Source organism: Colobus angolensis, unplaced genomic scaffold, assembly GCF_000951035.1.
Source record: "Colobus angolensis palliatus isolate OR3802 unplaced genomic scaffold, Cang.pa_1.0 Scaffold90, whole genome shotgun sequence".
Taxonomy (NCBI): domain Eukaryota; kingdom Metazoa; phylum Chordata; class Mammalia; order Primates; family Cercopithecidae; genus Colobus; species Colobus angolensis.
Window position 1 is genome coordinate 5438323 of NW_012122932.1, and position 20724 is coordinate 5459046.

Sequence of the window (20724 nt, forward strand, 5' to 3'; positions counted from 1 at the left end):
CCTTAGTCTCTGGAGCTGGAACAATCAGGCTTGGCTGTGGCGGCTGGTGCTGATGACCATTTCTTGGCAGAGGTGCCCACCAAAGCTGTGGCCCTAGTCCTCGCCACCACAAAGAGCCAGCAAGGCCTTCAGGAAGTCTCCGGAGGTGTCGCCCTGGCAGAGGCAGAGAGCAGAGTGAGTGAAAACAGTCCTTCCAGCCTCAATGCCCCCTCCTCCCAGCTGCCCATCTGTCTGGACATCTCCCTCGGCTTCTCTCCATGGCCAGCATAACTGCCACATGTAGGCCAGAGGGATCTCCCTGACACATAAATGTGACCACATCCCTTTTGTTTATCCCCAGGAAGATGTGCAAGCTCTCAGCCTGGCTTCAAGGGCCTTTGGGATCTGACCTGTGCAGAGCTCTGCGGCTTCACCTGTTCCTTTCCCCCAGGAGCATCTCAGTCCTCTCTCCACCTGCCACTCCCCTGTCCAGCACGCCCCTGTGCACCCCCAATACCGTCTGCCAGCAGGGCCCTCTCCTCTGAGAAGCACCCTGACCTCTTGCCTCGGGAGGCAGAGTGCCTTCCTTGGTTCCTCTGGCACTCTGCTGATACCCTCCACCTTGGCATATCGTGTTAGGTGATTCCTTATTTGAACAAACACTATTGAGCACTAACTGCCAGGCCATTGCTGGGAATGGGTGCAAACACCATCACGCTCACCACACATCACAATGGTCTGGCATACATTCAGACTGGGGAGGCCAAACTTCCTGACCCATATGGTATGGATCTCCTTTCTGAGGGACTCCTATCATTGTTATGAGACATGGTTTTTGAGATTTTGTTTGTTCTGGTATTTTTTGATGTATGATTTTAAAACATAATATAGTATCAAAATGTGCTAACAATTTGCTGACATTCCTACTAAGTCTGTAAGAGACTGCCTGTGAGATGCCCATAGTCTTATTAGCCAAGTAGAACCAAGCATCAAACTTTAAGATCTTGGCTGATCTCAAAGAACAAAAAAATATAAGCTCCATATGTCAAAAAAGTCAGACACAGCCAGGTGTGGTGGCTCACACCTGTAATCCCAGCACTTTGGGAGGCCGAGGCAGGCGGATCACTTGAGGTCAGGAGCTAGCAACCAGCCTGGCCAACACAGTGAAACTGTCTCTACTAAAAATACAAAAATTAGCTTGGCGTAGTGACATATGCCTGCAGTCCCAGCTACTCAGGAGGCTGAGGCAGGAGAATCGCTTGAACCCAGGAGGCGGAGGTTGCAGTGAGATGAGATGGCAACGCTGCACTCCAGCCTGGGCGACAGAGCAAGACTCCATCTCAAAACAAACAAACAAACAAAAAAAACCAAAAAAACAAAAGTCAGACACAAAAGGTCACATATTAGGTGATTCCATTTACATGAAATATTCAGAAAAGGCAAATCTACAGAGACACAGAGTAGCTTGGTGTTTGCCTATGGCTAGGGACGGAACTAGATAAACAGGTATGAGAGAGCTTAGTGGGATGATAGAAGTGTTTGGAAACTGGCTGCATTATGGGGATGGTTGTATAACTCAGTAAATTTACTAAAAACTGTTGAATTGTATCCTTAAAATAGGTGAATTTTATGATTTGTAAGTTTTTTGTTTGTCTTTTTTTGAGACGGAGTCTTGCTCTGTTGCCCAGGCTGGAGTGCGGTGGCATTATCTCAGCTCACTGCAACCTCCACTTCCTGGGTTCAAGCGATTCTCCTGCCTCAGCCTCCCAAGTAGCTGGGATTACGGGCATTAGCCAACACACCCGGCTAATTTTTGTATTTTTAGTAGAGACACGGTTTCACTATGTTGGCCAGGCTGGTCTCCAACTCTTGACCTCAAGTGATCCACTCGCCTTGGCCTCCTGACGTGCTGTGATTACAGGTGTGAGCCACCGCACCTACCCATGATATGTAAGTTACACTTCCATAACATTGCTTTAAAAAAAGTAAAAAATGGGCTCTTGTTTTATTTGGAAATCTTTAATTATAAAACTTTGATTCTTCTGGAATTGATTTTGGTATAAACAATGCAATACAGACCCCCTTTCATTTCAATATCCTGGCTGTTCTAAGCAGTAACCCACTGGGAAGAAGTCCATGGGAATGAAGACTCCTAATCTTACATTAGGGATTGACACTCACCCCCTTCCCGCTAACCTCTAGCCCCTCCGCTTACCTCAATGGCTTGGTGGAGAGACTTGTCATATTTCTCAATGAATTCCCGCCGGATGTTGAGCAGGTCAATCTCACTACGGGAGACCATGATCCTGGTGAGAGTCTTCTCATCTGTGCCAGCGCCCTGGTGGAGCCAGGCAGGAGGGAGACACAGGCAGAAGAAGAGACAGAGCCCGGTCAGGCAAGAAACAGTGGTATCCCATCTGCCTCTCTCCCTTGTTCCTTCCAACAACAGGGTGGATGTTCTCCCTCTGTCTTCTGCAAATAGTCCTGACCAAAATCCCCCCGTGCCCAGGACTGGCCAGACTGACATGCAAAAAAGACGTGCATGGGTTGAATAGTGTCCCCTCCAAAATTCGTGTCCACCTGGAACCTCAGAATATGACGTAATCTAGAAATAAGGTCTTTGCACATGTAATTAGTTAAGATGAAGGCATACTGAATTAGATTGAAGTCTAAACCAATAACCAATATCTTTATAAGAAGAGGAGGGAGAGCACAGACATACAAATGGCAAAGAGATGAGGTGAGGACAGAGGCAGAGACTGGAGTGATGCATTCACAGCCAGGAAACACCAAGGACTTCTGGCAACCACCAGAAGCTAGGAGAGGCAGGGGAGAGTTTCTTCCCCAGAGCCTCCAGGAGGAGCCAACCCAGGTGACACCTTGATTTTGGGCTTTTGGCCTCCAGAACTATGAGAGAATAAATTTCTGTTGTCACCCAGTTTGTGGAATTTGTTATACCAGCCCTAGGAAATTACCACCGAGCCCAAGGAGTAGGCACAGGGCACGGAATGTGTAGGCAGCCAGAGATGCCTCTGCCCCCAGGGAGCTACAAGCACCAGCCTAGGAGTCAGAGCTAGGTTCGAGTCCCAGCTCTGCCTCTTAAGAGCTGCGTAAATGTGGGCTACGTTTTACCCTACCTAGGCCTGAGTTTCCTCCTCTATCAAATGAGGATGTTACCACAACTTCACAGGGCTGCCATGAGGGTCAGCTGTGGTCAGAGAGATGAGGCCCTTAGCACAGGCTTGACATACAGTGAGTGCTCAATGAACGGTTGTCACATTTGGAGACAGTAAGCTGAGAGTCTCAGGCTCCTTCCTACCCTCCTGCCTGCCCAGGCTGTCAGCAGTTGAGACTCCAGTGGCAAAGAGGGTGGTCAGTGTGGCTTGGGCTCTCCCGGAAGGGCAGGCCTAGACTCAGAGGGGAGCGCTTGTGACCTCTGACGACTATTTGTCATAGGAGACCCTGTGTCACCTGATAGGCTGTGAGCTCTGAGAGGGCAGAGACTGTGTCCTACCCAGCCCTGTGCCCCCAGAGCACACTTCTCAACCTTGGCATTTGGGGCTGGATCATTCTTTGTTGCGCAAGCTTATCCTGTGCGCTGAGGCTGTTTAACAGCATCCCTGTTCTCTCCCCACCAGCATCCTTGTTCTCTCCCCACCAGCATCCCTGTTCTCTCCCCACCAGCATCCCTGTTCTCTCCCCACCAGCATCCCTGTTCTCTCCCCACCAGCATCCCTGTTCTCTCCCCACCAGATGCCGGTAGCAACACCCTCCAAGTTGTGATGACCGAAAATGTGTCTGGATATTGCCAAATATCCTCCGGAGGGGAAGGCGGGGGAAATCACCCCCAACGGGGAAATACCATCCTACAGCCAGACAAGGGCAGATGCTGATAAATGTCAAATGGGAAGAAACAGCTGCCAGGAATCCTGATCTGGCGGACGGCGCACATCTGTTTGTGTGTGTGTGTACGTAAGTCAGTGCTTGAAGGGAAAGGAACGCCAGCACGTTTTCTTACCTTCATGGATTTGTAAAGTTTGTCGGCAAAGAAGAGAGGCTTGTTCTTGACACTTTGAACTGGTAGGAAGAGCAGAGAGATGCGGGGAATGTGGTCAGAGGCTGTGAACCCAGACTCTGGACTGGCCTCCCCCATCTCCCCACCTCGTCTATCCTTTCATGGGTCTGCAGATCATTGTCAACCCCAGGGTCATGCGCAGGCAACACCTTCGCTCCCCTTCCCCATGCTTCCTCCTCTGGCTCATCCGTAGGCCTGGCTCTCACTTGGTTGCAACTCTCTTCCTTCTAAGGTGCTTACAGCTGACCAAGGTTAGGAGAGGATTCAAAGGTAATTAATTCCTCATGAACCCAAAGCATAGGGCCTCAAAACTTTTAAATGCGTCAGAATCACCCAAGAAGCTTGTTTAAAACTCAGGGTTTAGGCTCCACCCTGAAGACTCAGATTTTAGAAAGATCTTGAGCAGTGGTTCTCAAAGTGTGGTTTCCGGACCAACAACATTAGCATCGCTTGAAAACTTGGAAGAAAGGCAGATTCTCATGCCTCACCCCAGATATGCTGAATATGAAACTCTGGAGGTGAGTGACCAGCTTGTTGTAGTTTGCCTGGGACATTCCAGGTTTTGTTAGGTTGGTGCCAAAGTAATTCCAATTTTTGCCATCACTTTCAATGGCAAAACTGCAATGACTTTTGCACCAACCTAACAGCACTGAAAGCCTTGTGCAAATCAGGATGGCTGGCCAACCTGCTCTGGTGCAGCCTAATGCTTGAGAGTTACTGATTTAGAGAAATACTGCTCCAAATAATGGCTGTCCGTGGGTAAAATTTAAGGGACCATGTAAATCCCTGGGGCTGAGTGTTGCCCCAGGGCCTGAACAATCTTGCAGTATTGGCAGCCGCTACTCCCTACCCTGACCCCAGATAATGCCTGCCTGGTTTCACCAACCTCGCCCTTTCTCAAGGCCTAGGGTTCTCTGGCCCTTCACAGCTGCTTGACTGCAAGGCTCCAGAGCCCACGCACGGGTGTCTCAGACAGCTTAAAAAGGAGAAACCAGACACCAGTACTATAGCTGGAATGACTCTGGATATAACGAGAAGAGATGGCAAGAGGCTGGAGTTGTATAGTCCAGTGGCAGAGTCAAGCAAGAGACTCCTCTGCAGCAGGCTCAGGAATCCCATGGGAAAGATCACATCACACATCTCCCATCTCCAGCTCCTTACATATCTCCCTACTACCTCCCAAACAAATCCCAAGCTCCTTGGCTTGAACGTCAAAGCTCCTGGTCTCCTTTGCAACCTCATGGCCCTTGCTCCTCCATTCCCAGAACTGCAAATTCCTGTGTCCCTCTGTCCTTCCTGGATAGATGCATTTCCTATCTGCCCTTCACTACACTCTCTCTCTAAATCAAGTCCCATCCTGCAAGGCTGTACTTGATGTCCACGTCCCCAGTCACGATATCACCTCCAGGAAGCCTCCCCTGACTTCAGACCTAGGGCTTTATCAGTCTGGCTAAGAAGCATGCTGAGCAGAAACTTCTCTCCTTTGTAACCAACTCCACAAGCTTTCCTAAGAAATGAGCCTGTCCATCTGTCACAGGGGCCCCCGATGCCTGCCACTAGATGGAGAGGTGTGAAATGGTGTTGTGGTGTGTGTTTGCATGTGTAGACCTGTTCAAGGTGGGAGGAGAAAGGAAAGAGGGAAATACACGAGGAGGGTAGGAATCTCAAAGTGTCTCCAAAGGCTACAGAACATGAGCTTAGGACATAGGCAACCTGTGGTTTGAGTCCTGGTTCTACTACTACAAACCTCTCTGAATGCAGTGTCCTCTTTGTAAAATAAGCTGGTAAGAGCACCTGGTGAGAATGCAACTAAACCTGTGTGCAACTAACTTTGCACAGGGCTTGGCGTGAAACAACAATAAAAACTAACCCTTGCCCAGTGAGTATTACATGCCAACAGGCACCGTTCCAAGTGCTTTACGTATAATTAGCTAATTTCAGCCTTACAAAATCCACCCTATGGGCTGGGCACTATTGTTATCTCCACTTTACAAAGGAGGAAATTGAGACACAGAAGTTTCGTGACCTGCCCAAGGATACACAGTGAGGAAGTGGCAGAGCAGAGATTCAACCTGGAGTCCATGCTTTTACCCACTGGGCTATCCTGCCTCCTAGATATTGGTCCTGGGTGGTAAAGGCCCATCACATGCTAAACAACCCCCCTACCACCATCTCTACTTCACCCAATCTAACACACCTTTCCCCCACATTTTAGTGTCTCTGAAATCAAGATGTGTTTTATAATTGATGGCAATTATGTGAAAATCTTCCCCTGACACCTCTTGGTAAGATTTTTAAAAAGTGCATCGATGCAATGTGTTTTACAGTAAATGAAACAAGATACCACTAATGATGAATACTAACGAGAATAACTTCAGCCCCAACCCATATCCACTCATCCATATTTATACATGGTGAAATTAAGATCCAAAAGGAAAAAACCTTTTCAAAGTCAAGAGCTCAAATTATATAAGTGTAACCAAAAAGCCAGGTACTGAGAGGAGACGAGGGGGTGTGTGTGTGTGTGTTGTCTGCATCTAACGTGTATGTGTCTTGTATGTGTGTGCATGTGTGGTGTGTATATGTGGTGTGCATGGGTCATGTGTGCATAGTGTGTGAGTGGTGTGTGTGTGCAGGTGTAGTGTCTTAGGGCGTAGCATGTATGTCTATGTATAATGTGTTGTGTGTGTGAAGCATGTGCGTATGTAATCTGTGTATGTGTGGTATGCACCTGTCACATGCATATGTAACGTGTTTTATGTATAAGTCACATGTGAGAATGTATGTACAGTATGTGTCTTGTACATGTTAAGTGTGTGTGTCAAGTGTGCATATGGTGTGTGTGTGTACACACCCTAGTTGTGCAGGACAGCGTGCCCCCTCCCCCACCTGCCCCAGTCTTCCTGGTCCTTCCCCAGCGACAGCTATTTTCTCACCCTCTCCTGCAGCCTGGAACAGACCTCATGACACTCCTGCACAATCACACATTTGGCAGCACCCCTGGAGATGAACTGTGGCAGTGTTTACTTTCCAGTACTAGCTTCAGAGGCTGCCACGGTTCTATTCTTCCAGAGAATCTGGGCAAGTTCCCAGTGCCCCCAGCCCTTCCCTTAGTCCCTGCCAGTTACCAATGGCCACGAACGCGTCCCTGACATCCCCAGACATCTCCTTCTTGATGGTGTGCTCCACGTCATAGTTGGTCATCTTGATGAACTCCTGGAAGACTGGCCACAAGAGAAGCCCCAGAGGTGGGGGTGAGCTTCAGTGCAGGAGGGGGAGGACCCTCCTCAGCCCCACCCAGTGCCTCCCACAGGCTGTGCCTGAGAAAGTGAAAGGGCAGCAGATATGGCCACAGCCCAGGTCTAAATGCACTGGGCAAGATCATCCTGATAGAGAAGCTCTGACATCAAGGCTGCTGTGGGCTCAGAGCCAAATCTGTCCCCAGTCAGTCCCCGTGCCCGGCCAATGGCCTCAGAACCTCGGCCAAGTTCTGGCAACCCAGGCTGGGGTAGTAAAAGGAGCATGGGTCCTAGTCATGGTTCTGCCCCAGCTCACTGAGAGACCTTGGGTGAATCCTCTCCTTTCTGGGCCTCCTCTCCCTCCCATGTCCGGTTGGGATAAAGACACATCGATAACACTCAGGAAACACTCACTGAGTCAGGCATTGCGCCAGTGCTTTATGTGTGTTGTGTTTTTTGTATCTTCACAACAGTCATGTGAGGTAGAACTAAAACCCTGACTCCTACGTAAGGGAGCTCAGGCGCAGAGATTCGGTAACTTGCCTAAGGTCACATGGCTGTTAAGTGGGTATTCAAATCAAGGCGGTCCACTGCCCAAGTCCATTCTTTTAGCCACTATGCTAAAGCACCTTAAATACTGCGAAGTGCCAGACAAATGCATGTTAAAATGTCAATGTCTCAGTGCAGGACACTTCATGATCACTGAGCACCGGGTCACTGCATACAGGTGTGCCCTGTGCATGTGGCAGTCTGTGGTTCAAAGATGTCTATGTGGGTCTTGTGCCGCCACCACCTCTCACTGCCTTGCTCCTCGCAGGCATCGCCAGTGAATCATGACGCAGGGTCCCAGAATCCTTCTCAACCCAGCATTCTAGGCAGCCGCTACCAATCTGTCAGAGTTGGCCTTTGAGGTGAAATCCAGTTGCTATCCCTAATCCCCGCCATCACACCTGCTTCCTTAAGGAGGATAAGGAAGGTGAGGTATAAGCGGTAGAGCCAGGACTAGAATCCAGGGCTCCAGAGTCACCGTCACCCATGATACACTACTGCTGGGTTAAGGAGGGGGTGGGTGGGCAACTGGCTCCTCTTGCCACAGAGAGATGAGAGGCTCTCATCAGCTTCTGGGATCTTCCTGCTGAGCTGGGAAGGGAGGAGGTCAGGCCTCACCTCTCCGGAGGTGCGGATAGCTCCGGGTACACAGGATCGTCATGAAACGTGTCTCCAAGGAAGTTTTGTCTCCGCTGGGTGTGTCTGCTATTTCCTGCAGAGCCCCGGTTGGAGCAAGGATTTGGGAGGGGAGACATGAGAAAGCCTTGGTTATTATTCACTTTCATGTCTTTGCCTGGGCTGAGGGCAGTCAGAAGCTGGGCTCACACAGCCATCCAAGGGGGCTGAGAAGGGTCCCCTCTTCCTTCCTCAAGCACAATGGCTTCTACATTCCCCTCTCCAGTTCACAAGGACCCTGTGATCTGACACAGATGGGCTTAGCACTGGGAACTTCCATCCTAGCCTCGGGGCCATGGGACCGGGGCTCCTGGGAGGACCCGCACAGGCCCTGAGCGTAGCAACTGGGAGTTCCCCTTCCATCCCTCAACCTTTCTGCAAGGCCCTCTGGGAAGTGCGTATGGGGTCATATGCAGGGAAGATGGCCTGGCCAGTGTTTCCCCAAGCGGCGTCAAGGGCAAACATACCCGATCACACTGCATATTAGTGTTTCCACGGTTGTCTTCTAGCCAGCTACTAGTTCTATTTATACTGATACTAAATTCCCCTTAACTCATTTTGGGTTTAAAAGTGAGTCGATTTAAAGATCAGTATTAATAGCTGGTGGTTACACAGCACAAATCATGCCGGAGATGATTAGCTGAAGTTTGGGAAACACTTGCCTGGCCTATCTTTTACCAAGCAGGGTCCTTAAGGCGCCCTGAAGGGGAGAGAGAGAAGCCGCACAGCAAGCTCCCAAATCACTGCTTGATACTGCCCCGCTCGGCCCAGTAAAGGCGGACTTTACTCAGAGGCCGTTAAAACCCAAATGAAGAACAGGACACTCACCAAGATCTCAGCAGCCACCTGAGAGCAGGGAGGGGAGAGAGGAGGGAGAGAAGGGAGGCAAGAGTCAGAGGAGGCCAGGGAGGCTGGTGCTGGGGCCCTGGGGTGCAGGGTGAGAGGCCTGGCTGGGAGTGGGAGATGTCCCAAGAGACTGGAGAGAACCCGGGATGAGATGGGAAGTGGGGCAGGGACAACAGAAAAATACCTTCCTATGACCTTTTGGGCTGGAGCTCAGAATGGGGAAAGGCCTGGCAATAACTAAAAACGTGTTCACCTAAGGGATAAGAGAAAGACACAGAAACGGGGAACACTCAGCTCTTCGCACCCCAAAACCTAGAGCAGATTCCAGGCCTCGGTTTCTTTGTCTGAAAGTGGAAAGAAATAATCGCTGCCACTTCCTTACAGAACCACTGAGATGTAAATGTGAGCAGTGCAAAGTTCTCCGCACCCTTTAGCATATTCAGAGTTCCAAGGCAAGAGACATGTAATTTTAGCTTTCGTGTTAAAGACAAGAAAGAGCAGACAGCTGAGGCCTTGAAGGGAGCTGACCTGCCTGGGGGCACACAGCAAACAGTGATGGGAAAGTCATTTTACAAGGGTTACTTTTAATCACTGCACTATGCAGAGCGCAGAATTCTGTGGTTAGGACACAATTTTGTTAAGCAAATAGCTGTGACTTGGAGAGCCTGGGAACAAAATACCCAGGCTCGTGTACCTAGGCTGAGTATTGCTTTCGCCTTTCCCCCAGAAACTCTGCTGACTTTATTCTATTCGATAGACTGAACTTTTTATAATTCACAACAGCCTATGCTCTGGAAATCTTCCTCTTGTTTTCATTGCATAATTGGCAATGTCCATTAAAAATTAAAAGGCCTATGACATTTGATCAAGCAATTATATTGCTAGGAATTTGCCCTACAGATATACTGGCAAAAGTCTTCCACGATAGAACACAAGACTATTCACTGCAGCATTCTTTCTTCTTTTTGGAGACAGGGTCTCGCTCTATTGCCCAGGCTGGTGTACAGTGGCACAATCACAGCTCACTGCAACCTTGACCTCCTAGGCTCAAGTGATTCTCCTGCCTCAGCCTCATGAGTAGCTGGGACTACAGGTGTGTGCCACCACACCCAGCTAATTTTTTTTTTTTTTTTTTTTTTTTTTTTTTTTTTTGAGACAGAGTCTTGCTCTGTCGCCCGGGCTGGAGTGCAGTGGCCGGATCTCAGCTCACTGCAAGCTCTGCCTCCCGGGTTTACGCCATTCTCCTGCCTCAGCCTCCTGAGTAGCTGGGACTACAGCCGCCAGCCACCTCGCCCGGCTAGCTTTTTGTATTTTTCAGTAGAGAGGGGTTTCACCGTGTTAGCCAGAATGGTCTCAAACTCCTGACCTCGTGATCCGCCCATCTTGGCCTCCCAAAGTGCTGGGATTACAGGCTTGAGCCACCGTGCCCGGCCTAATTTTTTTATTTTTTGTAGAGAAGGGGTCTCACTTTGTTGTCCAGTCTAGCCTCAAGTGATCCTCCTGCGTTGGTCTCCCAAAGTGGAGATCATAGGCATGAGACACTGCACTGGCCCATGGCAGCATCTTTCTCTTCTCTTCTCTCCCCTTCCTTCCTTTCTCCCTCCCTCCCTTCCTTCCCATGGCAGCATCTTTCTTTCCTTCCTTCTCTTTCCTTCCATTCTTTCCCTTTCTCTCTCTCTCTCTCTCTCTTTCTTTTGTCTCACTCTGTTGCCCAGACTGGAGTGCAGTGGCATGATCTCGGCTCACTGCAACCTCCACCTCCCAGGTTCAAGCGATTCTCCTGCCTCAGCCTGTAGCTAGGATTACAGGCATGCGCCACCACGTCCAGTTAATTTTTTTTTGTATTTTTAGTAGAGATGGGGTTTCACAATGCTGACCAGGCTGGTCTCCAACTCCTGACCTTAGGTGGTCCACCCGCCTCTGCCTCCCAAAGTGCTGGGATTACAGGCTTGAGCCACCACGCCCGGTCAGCATTTTTCATAACAGAGAAAAACTGTAAACCATCCTGAGATTGACTTGTTAAACAGGCTATGGATTATCCAATCAATGGAAACAATCCATGCAATTCTTACAAAGGATGAGATTAATCTACAATGCTGATAACAAGAGTTTCCATTTAAATTAAGTAAAGAAGTATAGCATATTTTTGTGTAAAATAGTATTTCTTTCATCTAGATTCAAAAATAAATAAATAAATAAACACTCACTTTCTCATACTTCCTGGGAAGTACTTAAGAAACTGTCAAGACACCTTTGAGGAAAGGTACTATGCAGGAAAGCTTTTGCATTTCTTTTTATTCTTCCTGAAGTTTTATTTCTTAAATATGCAAAAATATTATTTCATTTGAAATTTAAATCTTAAATAAGAGTTATCAAGGCTACTAGGATTATAGGCTGTTTCTGGTTTTTTAAATATTTTTCTGTATTAAAAACAACCTACACCAGGCACAGTAGCTCACACCTGGTATCCCAGGACTTTGGGAGGCCCAGGTGGGAGGATCACTTGAGCCTATGAGTTTGAGACCAGCCTGGACAACATGGAGAAACCCTGCTCTACCAAAAACTTAGCTGAGCATGGTGGCTTATGCCTGTAATCCCAGCTACTTGGGGCGCTGAGGTGGGAGGATTGCTTGAGCCTAGAAGTCGGAGGTTGCAGTGAGCCAAGATTGCACCACTGCACTCCAACCTGTGTGACAGTGTGAGAACCTGTCACCCCGTTATGTCTCAAACATCACAAAACAAAAACCTAGTTGAACCCCGAGGACATCATACTAGGTAAAGGAAGCCAGTCATAAAAGCATAAATACTGTATAATTCCACTTACATGAAGTCCCTAGAGTGGTCAAATTCACAGACATAGAAAGAATGGTGGTTGCCAGGGGCTGGGGGAAGGGAGAATGGGAAATGACTGTTGAATGGGTACAGAGTTTTGGTTTTGCACGATGAAAACAGTTTTCGAGATGGCTGGTGGTGATGGCTGCCCACCATGTGAATGTACTTAATGCCACTGAACTGTATACTTTAAAACGATTGGCCAGGCATGATGACTCATGCCTGTAATCCCAGCACTTTGGATCACCTGAGGTCAGGAGTTTGAGACCAGTCTGGCCAACATGGTGAAACCCTGTCTCTACTAAAACTACAAAAAAATTATCCAGGCGCGGTCATGGGTGCCTGTAATCCCAGCTACTCAGGAGGGTGAGGCAGGAGAATCGCTTGAACCTAGGAGGCGGAGGTTGTAGTGAGCCAAATTGCGACATTGCACTCCAGCCTGGGCAACAAGAGGAAAACTCCATCTCCAAAATTAAATAAATAAAATGATCAATATGGTAAAGTTTATATGTATTTTATCAAAAATTTGTAAAACCTTACACTAAATAAAACTGTATCATTTTTAAGAAGAGAGGGAGAGGGACCTATTTTAAAGATTTAACAGAAAAGACTCGAAAGTCCCAATCCTTCTCACTTACGCAGGTCAGAGAACCCCAGACATATTAGGTTTTTCAAAGCACCTTTAAGATAATAATATCTGTAATGTAAAAAAAAAAAAGTGGTGGGGCACTAAATTAATATTCACCACAAAAGCTTGTTCTTATTAGCCTAGCTACTTCGTGCAAAAATTAATCTGGACAGTTCCTCAAAGGGTTAAACTTAGAGTTCTCATATGACCCAGCAATTTATCTAAGAGAAATGAAAACATATGTGCACACAAAAACTGGTACACAAACTTGTACACAAATGTTTAAAGCAGCATTAGTCATAACAGCCAAAAGGTGGAAATAACCCAAATGTCCAACAGCTGATGAATGGATAATGGAATATTATTTGGCAATGAAAAGGGAGTCCCAACATGCTACAACACGGGTGACCCTTGAAAACACTGTTAAGTGTTCAACACAGTGTTTAAATTAGTGTTTTCTTAGGTGAAGAAGCCAGTCCAAAAGGCCACATATTATATCACTGTATTTACATGAGATGTTCGGAAGAGGCACATCTGGAGACACAGAAAATAGATTACTGGTTGCTTAGGGCTGAAGGGTTAGGAGGACATAAGGAGTGACAGCTAATGTGTATGGAGTTTCTTTTGGGGGTGATGAAATGTTCTAAAATTTATTGTGGTGATGGTTGCATTAAGTCTGTGAAGATACTAAAAACCACTGAATTGTACACTTTAAATGCGTCAACAGTATGGTAGATGAATTCTATTTCAATATTTTAAATGGGTCAATAGTACAGTAGATGAATTCTATTTCAATAAAGCTGGTCAATAGTATGGCAGACGAATTCTATTTCAATAAAGCTGGTCGATAGTATAGTAGGTGAATTCTATTTCAATAAAGCTGGTCAATAATATGGTAGATTAATTCTATTTCAAGAAAGCCGTTATATTTTTAAAAGTCTGGTCCGAGCACGGTGGCTCACACCTGTAATCCTAGCACTTTGGGAGGTTGAGGTGGGTGGATCACTTGAAGTTAGGAGTTCAACACAAGCCTGGCCAATATGGTGAAACCCCGTCTCTACTAAAAATACCAAAAAATTAGCTGGGCGTGGTGGTGGGCACCTGTAATCCCAGCTACTTCGGAGGCTGAGGCAGGAGAATTGCTTGAACCCAGGAGGCAGAGGTAGGAGTGAGCCGAGATTGTACCACTGCGCTCCAGCCTGGGTGACAGAGCGAGACTCCATCAAAAAAAAAAAAAAGGTCTGAGTATTGATTACCTAAAAACAACCACAATCCTTCATTTCATGGTGGGTCTATAATAATTAGTTATTTATAATTTATTGCTCAAATTGGATGACAGAGAGAAAGGGGAAGCTATTAACGATTACTGTGGGGCCACAGGTGGAAACTGGACATATGTTCAACTGGTGAATAACAGACCCAGACTTCTAAGAGCTTGAGGGTGTTCCAGACATCCACAGGGAGAGGCCGCCAGGGAGGCAGTGTAAAACAGGCAAATACAAACTGCCGAGTACTCATGTGCAATATCTAAGGGGGAGCTGGACCGGCCCTATCAAATGCCCTTAATTTTTATATATATTTTGCTCCCACATTTTCATTTCATCTCTGGAAATTCATTCTAAGGAATAATTCATGAATGTGATAAAAGAGTTTGCTACTAGGAAGAAGCCTGGTTAAATAACATGATAGATTCAGATACGAACAGTATACAGCCATTAAATGATATTGTTGATTAAAAAGTGCAACAATATTCACATAGTATTAATTTTTAACTGTCAGAAATAAAGAATCCACTTTTATATACACATAGAGAAACAACTAGAATAATGTATACTACAATACTGACAATGGTTATTACTATTAGGTTATGGAGTCTTTTTTGGCTTCTCTTTATTTTCTAGTTTCCATAAAAGAATGTACTGCTAGTTATAAGAAAATGAGCTGGGGTCTAGCATCCTAAATCTGGAGAAGTAGCCGAGTTGGGCAGGGATCTGGCTCAAGGGTCCCTTAGCTATTTCCACCTGGGTTCTCTCTCTCCACTTCTCTCCTTTTGCGAAGCAGCTATCAGCAAGGCCCACCACTGCCCCCTGCTAGCGGCGATTGGAAGCACAGCCTCATTGGCAAACCAGGCACAGGCAGAAACATTCCCGGGAAGATCAATTGAGGGTTGGATGATAGATTTGGGGTGAGAGCTGAGATTTAAAAAAAAAACTCTCAGCAGCACACAAGGCTGTTCACGGTAATACTTAATAAACATCCGTTGAATGAGTGAATGAAATGTGGCCTCAGCAAGTTACCCTAGTGTCTGGCTGGGTTCTCAGCCTAGCCCCCATCCATGTGCCCACAATATAGCTGAAATACCATACATTTAAGTGTAACCATGCAGCTTTTGACTACTATATTCCAAAGCAAGGGTTGGACAACTGGAAAACAACAGCTACTTGATGTGGAAGCTGCAGGGAACCTTAACTGTACTGGGTCTTGGAGGATATTACTGTAAACGGAATTAAGCATAGACTCTGGAGTCAGGCAAGCCTGAGTTCAGATCAAACCACCACCACTTAGAAACTGTATCCTTGAATAGGTTAAGGAGCTTCATTTTCCTCTAGTAAAAAGGGGGAACATAAAAACGTATAGAATAATCTTGGCATCGTAGTATGCATTCTAATAATTATAATTACAGTTCTGTAACTGTCAGGTTCCAGTTCAGATGCTGTTGTAATATATACACACTTCTGTTATGGGACCTGGGAACACAAAAGTTGGTTCGCTCTCAATCCATCGGTGCTCTTTTTAACTCACCAACTATAAAATACGGGGTCTGGATTCACAGTCTGTGGTGTCTGTTCCCCCACATCTTGGACACAGCTTTTGGGGGCGGGAGGATGAGGCAGGTAGAATTCTGAGATAGAGACATGGACCTGGGTCAAGCTACTGGGTGCTGGGATCAAGGTGCAGGTCAGTGGGGGACAATGCACTGGCCTCAGTAGGGACTGCCCAGCCACAGGAACCCTCAGGGAAAATGAATTTGGGGTTGTCCAACCTCCGTAAGAAGCCATTTCCAAACCTCAAGCTCATTGGCTAAGAAGCAGGGCAGAAGCAGAGCAGCCAAGAGACTCCTAGAGAACCCTTTTCCCTGCTATTCATTCAACAAATATTTATTTAGTACTGATCATGTGTTACTTTGGATATATTAGTGACCAAAATGAAGAGTCCAGCCCTTGAGGAACTTACTTTCTAGGCTTGTCCCAGGACACTCCCTCCAATCTCAGTCCCATTTTACAGATAATAAACCAAGACCTTTAGCATTCAGGCCCCCTTCTCGGCAAGTTCCCAGAACAGCTCTCTAGGGGTCAATTCTACTGGGGCCAATGACTTGTTGTGTGACTTTCAGAAGTCATTTGCCCTTTCTGGACCTCCATTTCCCCACTGTAACATCAGGGCTTCGACCTGGGTGATCTGCAGGTCCCTGCCCGCTCTGAAGGTCCTGCTATTCCCCTAGGAAATGTCAGTAATACCAGCACCACACTCCTAAACCTCATTTCTGCAGTCTAAGTATCAGCCAATCAAACCAACCACACCCCTGCCAGGAGCCTTCACTTGCAGACAGGGTCGGGCGTAGACACGCATAAGCTGGACCTGCTTCTCAGGGACACTCAGCAGAGGTGACTGGGGTGGGCTGGGGGTCTTACCTGGGCATCTTCCCGTGCCTGGTCCAGGTTTTCTCCTCCCTCCTCACGATTCCCCTGCAGCAGGAGCAGCAAGAAAGGTCAGTCCCCAAGCATCGACCCATCTCCATCTCTGCACCACCACACCCCCTGCTCATTTTCACCTCTCTGAATGCTCTTCCTCATCAGTTACACAGGGATGAAAATCCTGCCTCCGTAAGTAGGCTGTTGTGGTCATTAACTGAGAATGTGTGCAAGGCGCTCAGCACCAATGCCTCACACACAGGAAGCTCTCAGTAACCGTCAACGAGGGCCTGCCATTTTTGTTATGGGAATTCAAGAGATGGTGACAGAAGCTCCCAGGTAACAATACAGGAGAGGGTCACCCACATGGCTTTGTTGTGTGAGCTGGGGGCCCAAAAAGCCAGGCCAAGGGCCACCAGGGAGGACTGTCTGGAGAAGGTGGCACCACGCCAGCTCTGACAAGTGAACACCAGGGATGGGTGGTGGGACTCTAAGGAGGCAAGTGGGGAGACACCCCCTCTCCATCAAGAGTGCACTTCTAACTCCCCTGTACCCTCCACTCAGTGAACCTTCCCTTCCTCCCAGGCCTCCAGATGGGCAAGCAGACCTGAGGCCCATGAATTCACTCACCGTGGCCAGAGAAATGAGGATCCTCCTGAAGTGGCCGGATGTGTCTGAGCTCAGAGCATCCTCCAGGGACTTGTGATAGTCTGAGACAGAGAAAGGGTGTGGGTAGCTGCTGGCCAAGAAGGATTTCGTTGTGGGGGGGGGGAGGTCCAGGAAACTCAGGCTTGAGCCAGGGCAGTATTGGCAGGGGGAGGTGGGAATGAAAGGGTTTGTAACTGGCTCAAGGGGGCATCCAGTCATCCTCCTGCTGATTTTGTAAGACAATGGGCATTCTCATCAACCCATCACATCCCCTCCATCCCCTCGGCGCTGTGCCACTTGAGGTCCCATTGAATCTCGCCTTTAATATTTAACAGCCTCTTAAGTCACCTCCCTGTTGTCATTCTCTCTTCTATCTTCCCTCCTGCATGGCAGTTGCTAAACCCAAAAGCAGAGCTCTGACTATGTCACTCATGTACTCAAAAATTCTACCATTTTAAAGCTGCTTATAAGATAAAAAATTTAAACTTTTTTTTTTTGAGACAGGGTCTCACTCTGTCACCCAGGCTGGAATGCAGTTGGTATGATCAAGGCTCACTATAGCCTCGACCTCCTTGGGCTCAGGTGATCCTCCCACCTCAGTCTCCTGAGTAGCTGGGACTATAAGCACATGCCACCACACTTAGCTAACTTTTTTTTTTTTTTTTTTTGAGGCGGAGTCTCGTTCTGTCACCCAGGTTGGAGTGCAGTGGTATGATCTTGGCTCATTGCAACCTCTGCTTCCCAGGTTCAAGTGATCCTCCTGCCTCAGCCTCCTGAGTAGCTGGGGCTACAGGCGCATGCCACCACGCCTGGCTAATTTTTGCATTTTTAGTAGAGATTGGGTCTTACCATGTTAGCCAAGTTGGTCTCGAACTCCTGACCTCAAGTGATACACCCACCCTGGCCTCCCAAAGTGCTGGGATTAACAGAGTGAGCCACTGCGCCCAGCCAATTTTTATATTTTTTGTAGAGATGGGGTTTTGCCACGTTGCCTAGGCTGGTCTCGAACTCCTGGGCTCAAGCTATCCACCTGCCTCAGACTCCCAAAGTGCTGGGATTACAGGTGTAAGCCACTGCACCTAGCCAATTTAAACATTTTTGACCGGTACTCAAGATTCTTCAGAATGAAAATATGGGGCCACTTGCTTAAAAATTAAGAATTTTTGGGCCGGGCACAGTGGCTCAAGCCTGTAATCCCAGCACTTTGGGAGGCCGAGACGGGTGGATCATGAGGTCAGGAGATCGAGACCATCCTGGCGAACACGGTGAAACCCCGTCTCTACTAAAAAAATACAAAAAACTAGCCAGGCGAGGTGGCGGGCGCCTGTAATCCCAGCTACTCGGGAGGCTGAGGCAGGAGAATGGTGTAAACTTGGGAGGCAGAGGTTGTAGTGAGCTGAGATTCGGCCACTGCACTCCAGCCTGGGTGACAGAGCGAGACTCCATCTCAAAAAAAAAAAAAAGAAAAGAATTTAAGAATTTCTGGACAGTGAGAGCATAGCATGCAACCAAGTGTGGGGCCCTTCTGGCTGTGGGGCCATGTAGAACTGCATGGACTACACACCCCTAAAGTTGCCCTCCCTCTCTGGAATGTTCTCTCCTCCCACTTCCAGCCAAGCCTTCTTATACCTCCAGGCCTTTGTCCTTCCAGGACACCTGTCTTTCCCTAGACACAGGAATGGGCACACCCAAGGGGCTTATCAAATCCTCAAGGACTGAGGGAAAGGAGATAGGCCAGAGTCCTGGGCAGAGCTGGGGTTGGAAGCTGGGGGGCCTGGCTCTTCTCCTCCCAGCATCTGGGCCCAGGCCTCCCAAACTCACCCTCCTTATAGGCCTCATTGATGGCCCGAATTTCAGCATTGGTCCGAGTGGCTAGGATTTCAATAAGAGCCTTTTCATCTGTGCCGGCTCCCTGGAATGTCAAGACAAAGATGATCTCAGCCATAGTTCTGACCACCTGTGCAGAGGTCCATGGGGCCCGGATGGCTAAAGCTCAGGCCAAGCCTTCCTGGATTTTCTCCTCACCTCCAGACATGGCCCCCAGGCCCGAGACCATGGCACAACCAAGGCTGACTGTGCCAGCCTGTCAAGATTCCCAGAACCTCCCAAGGGAACTGCTTTGCCTTCCAGCCCCCCAAAAAGAAAAGGTATATAGGCATGTGTGTATAACACCACATACACACATGGAAATATCCACATGTAAGTATTTGAATGGAAATATCCACATGTAAGTATTTGAAGAAAACAGAAGGACACGCACATGCCTCACGGTGTTAACTAGTGGTGTGGTCTCTGCTTGAGTGAAGGATCACAGACGATTGCTATTTTCTTCTTTTTTACTCTATATTTCTTCAAGTCTTCACAGTGGACATGTATTATTTTGTTAGAAGAAAAAAAGTTTTGCGCTTAAGATAAAATGCTACATTATTTTTTCTTTTGACACAGAGTCTTGCTCTGTTGCCCAGGCTGGAGTGCAATGGCATGATTACTGCAGCCTCAACCTCCCAGACTCAGGTGATCCTCCTACTTCAGCCTCCTAAGTAGCTGGGGCCACAGAAGCATGCCACCATGCTTGGCTAATTTTTATATTTTTTGTAGAGACAGGGCTTCACCATATTGCCCAGCCTGGTCTGGAACTCCTGGACTCAAGCCCAAAGTTTTAAGAATACGGGCATGAGCCACCATGGCTGGCTTACATGTTTATTCTTGGATTTGAGGAGTGATTTGTGAATTGAGACATTACACGCCCTGGACTACCGCAGCCTGGGGACCTGTTATGCAAATATCTGCATACAGGGAAGTGGGGAAAACTATCAGGGAGGAGAGAAGGCAGGCAGGATTGATTGATTGAGTCAATGACTAATTCACTCATTCAAATACTTGTTAAGGCACCTATTATGTGTTAGCCACTGTGCAAGGTGCTGGGGCTACAGCTACCAAAAAAAAAAAAAAAAGTCCAGGCGTGGTGGCTAACGCCTGTAATCCCAGCACTTTGGGTAGCTGAGGTGGGCAGATCACCTGAGGTCAGGAGTTCAAGACCATCCTGGCAAACATGGTGAAACCCCTTCTCTACTAGAAAGACAAAAAAATTAGCTGGGCATGGTGGCAGGCACCTGTAATCACAACTACTCAGGAGGCTGAGGCAGGAGAATCGCTTGAACCTGGGAGGCAGAGGTTGCAGTGAGCCGAGATCACACCATTGCACTCCAGCCTGGGTGAAAGAGCGAGACTCCATCTCAAAAAAAAAAAGGCAAGAGTCAAGACATGTTCTCTGTCCTCAAAGAGGTTACTAATGGTCCTGCCTTCTCAGATCCTAGGAGACTCATCCTGATTGAGATCTTCAATCATTTCTTTGTTAGAAGCAGGTGTGTGGTGAGGCAATCAAGAAAGTGCCGAGACTAGGGTCTAGCCCTGGTCTCCCCCTAACTCACTGACTCTCTGAGCCTCTGTTTCCCACTTGGAAACTTCGAAAACGGAAAGGATTGAGTTGGGTTAGCTCGTTGATCTCTTCTATTTCTGAACCCCATGTCTTTAGACCATTTGCTTTTTGGCTTAGGTATT

General features: G+C 47.7%; 1 protein-coding gene across 1 annotated transcript in view; it reads right to left on the reverse strand.

The window, feature by feature from the left end:
• ANXA6 (annexin A6) overlaps positions 1-20724 on the reverse strand; it is a 60524-nt gene that overhangs the window by 787 nt on the left and 39013 nt on the right. The window contains exons 19-27 of the mRNA XM_011931618.1: positions 18985-19075; positions 17146-17225; positions 16516-16569; positions 9346-9363; positions 8461-8554; positions 7183-7278; positions 3998-4056; positions 2195-2317; positions 23-153 (exon numbers count right to left, since the gene is read on the reverse strand). Of these exons, the coding sequence (XP_011787008.1) occupies positions 94-153; positions 2195-2317; positions 3998-4056; positions 7183-7278; positions 8461-8554; positions 9346-9363; positions 16516-16569; positions 17146-17225; positions 18985-19075 (675 nt within the window). The 3' untranslated portion in view covers positions 23-93. The remainder of the gene's footprint in view (positions 1-22; positions 154-2194; positions 2318-3997; positions 4057-7182; positions 7279-8460; positions 8555-9345; positions 9364-16515; positions 16570-17145; positions 17226-18984; positions 19076-20724) is intronic.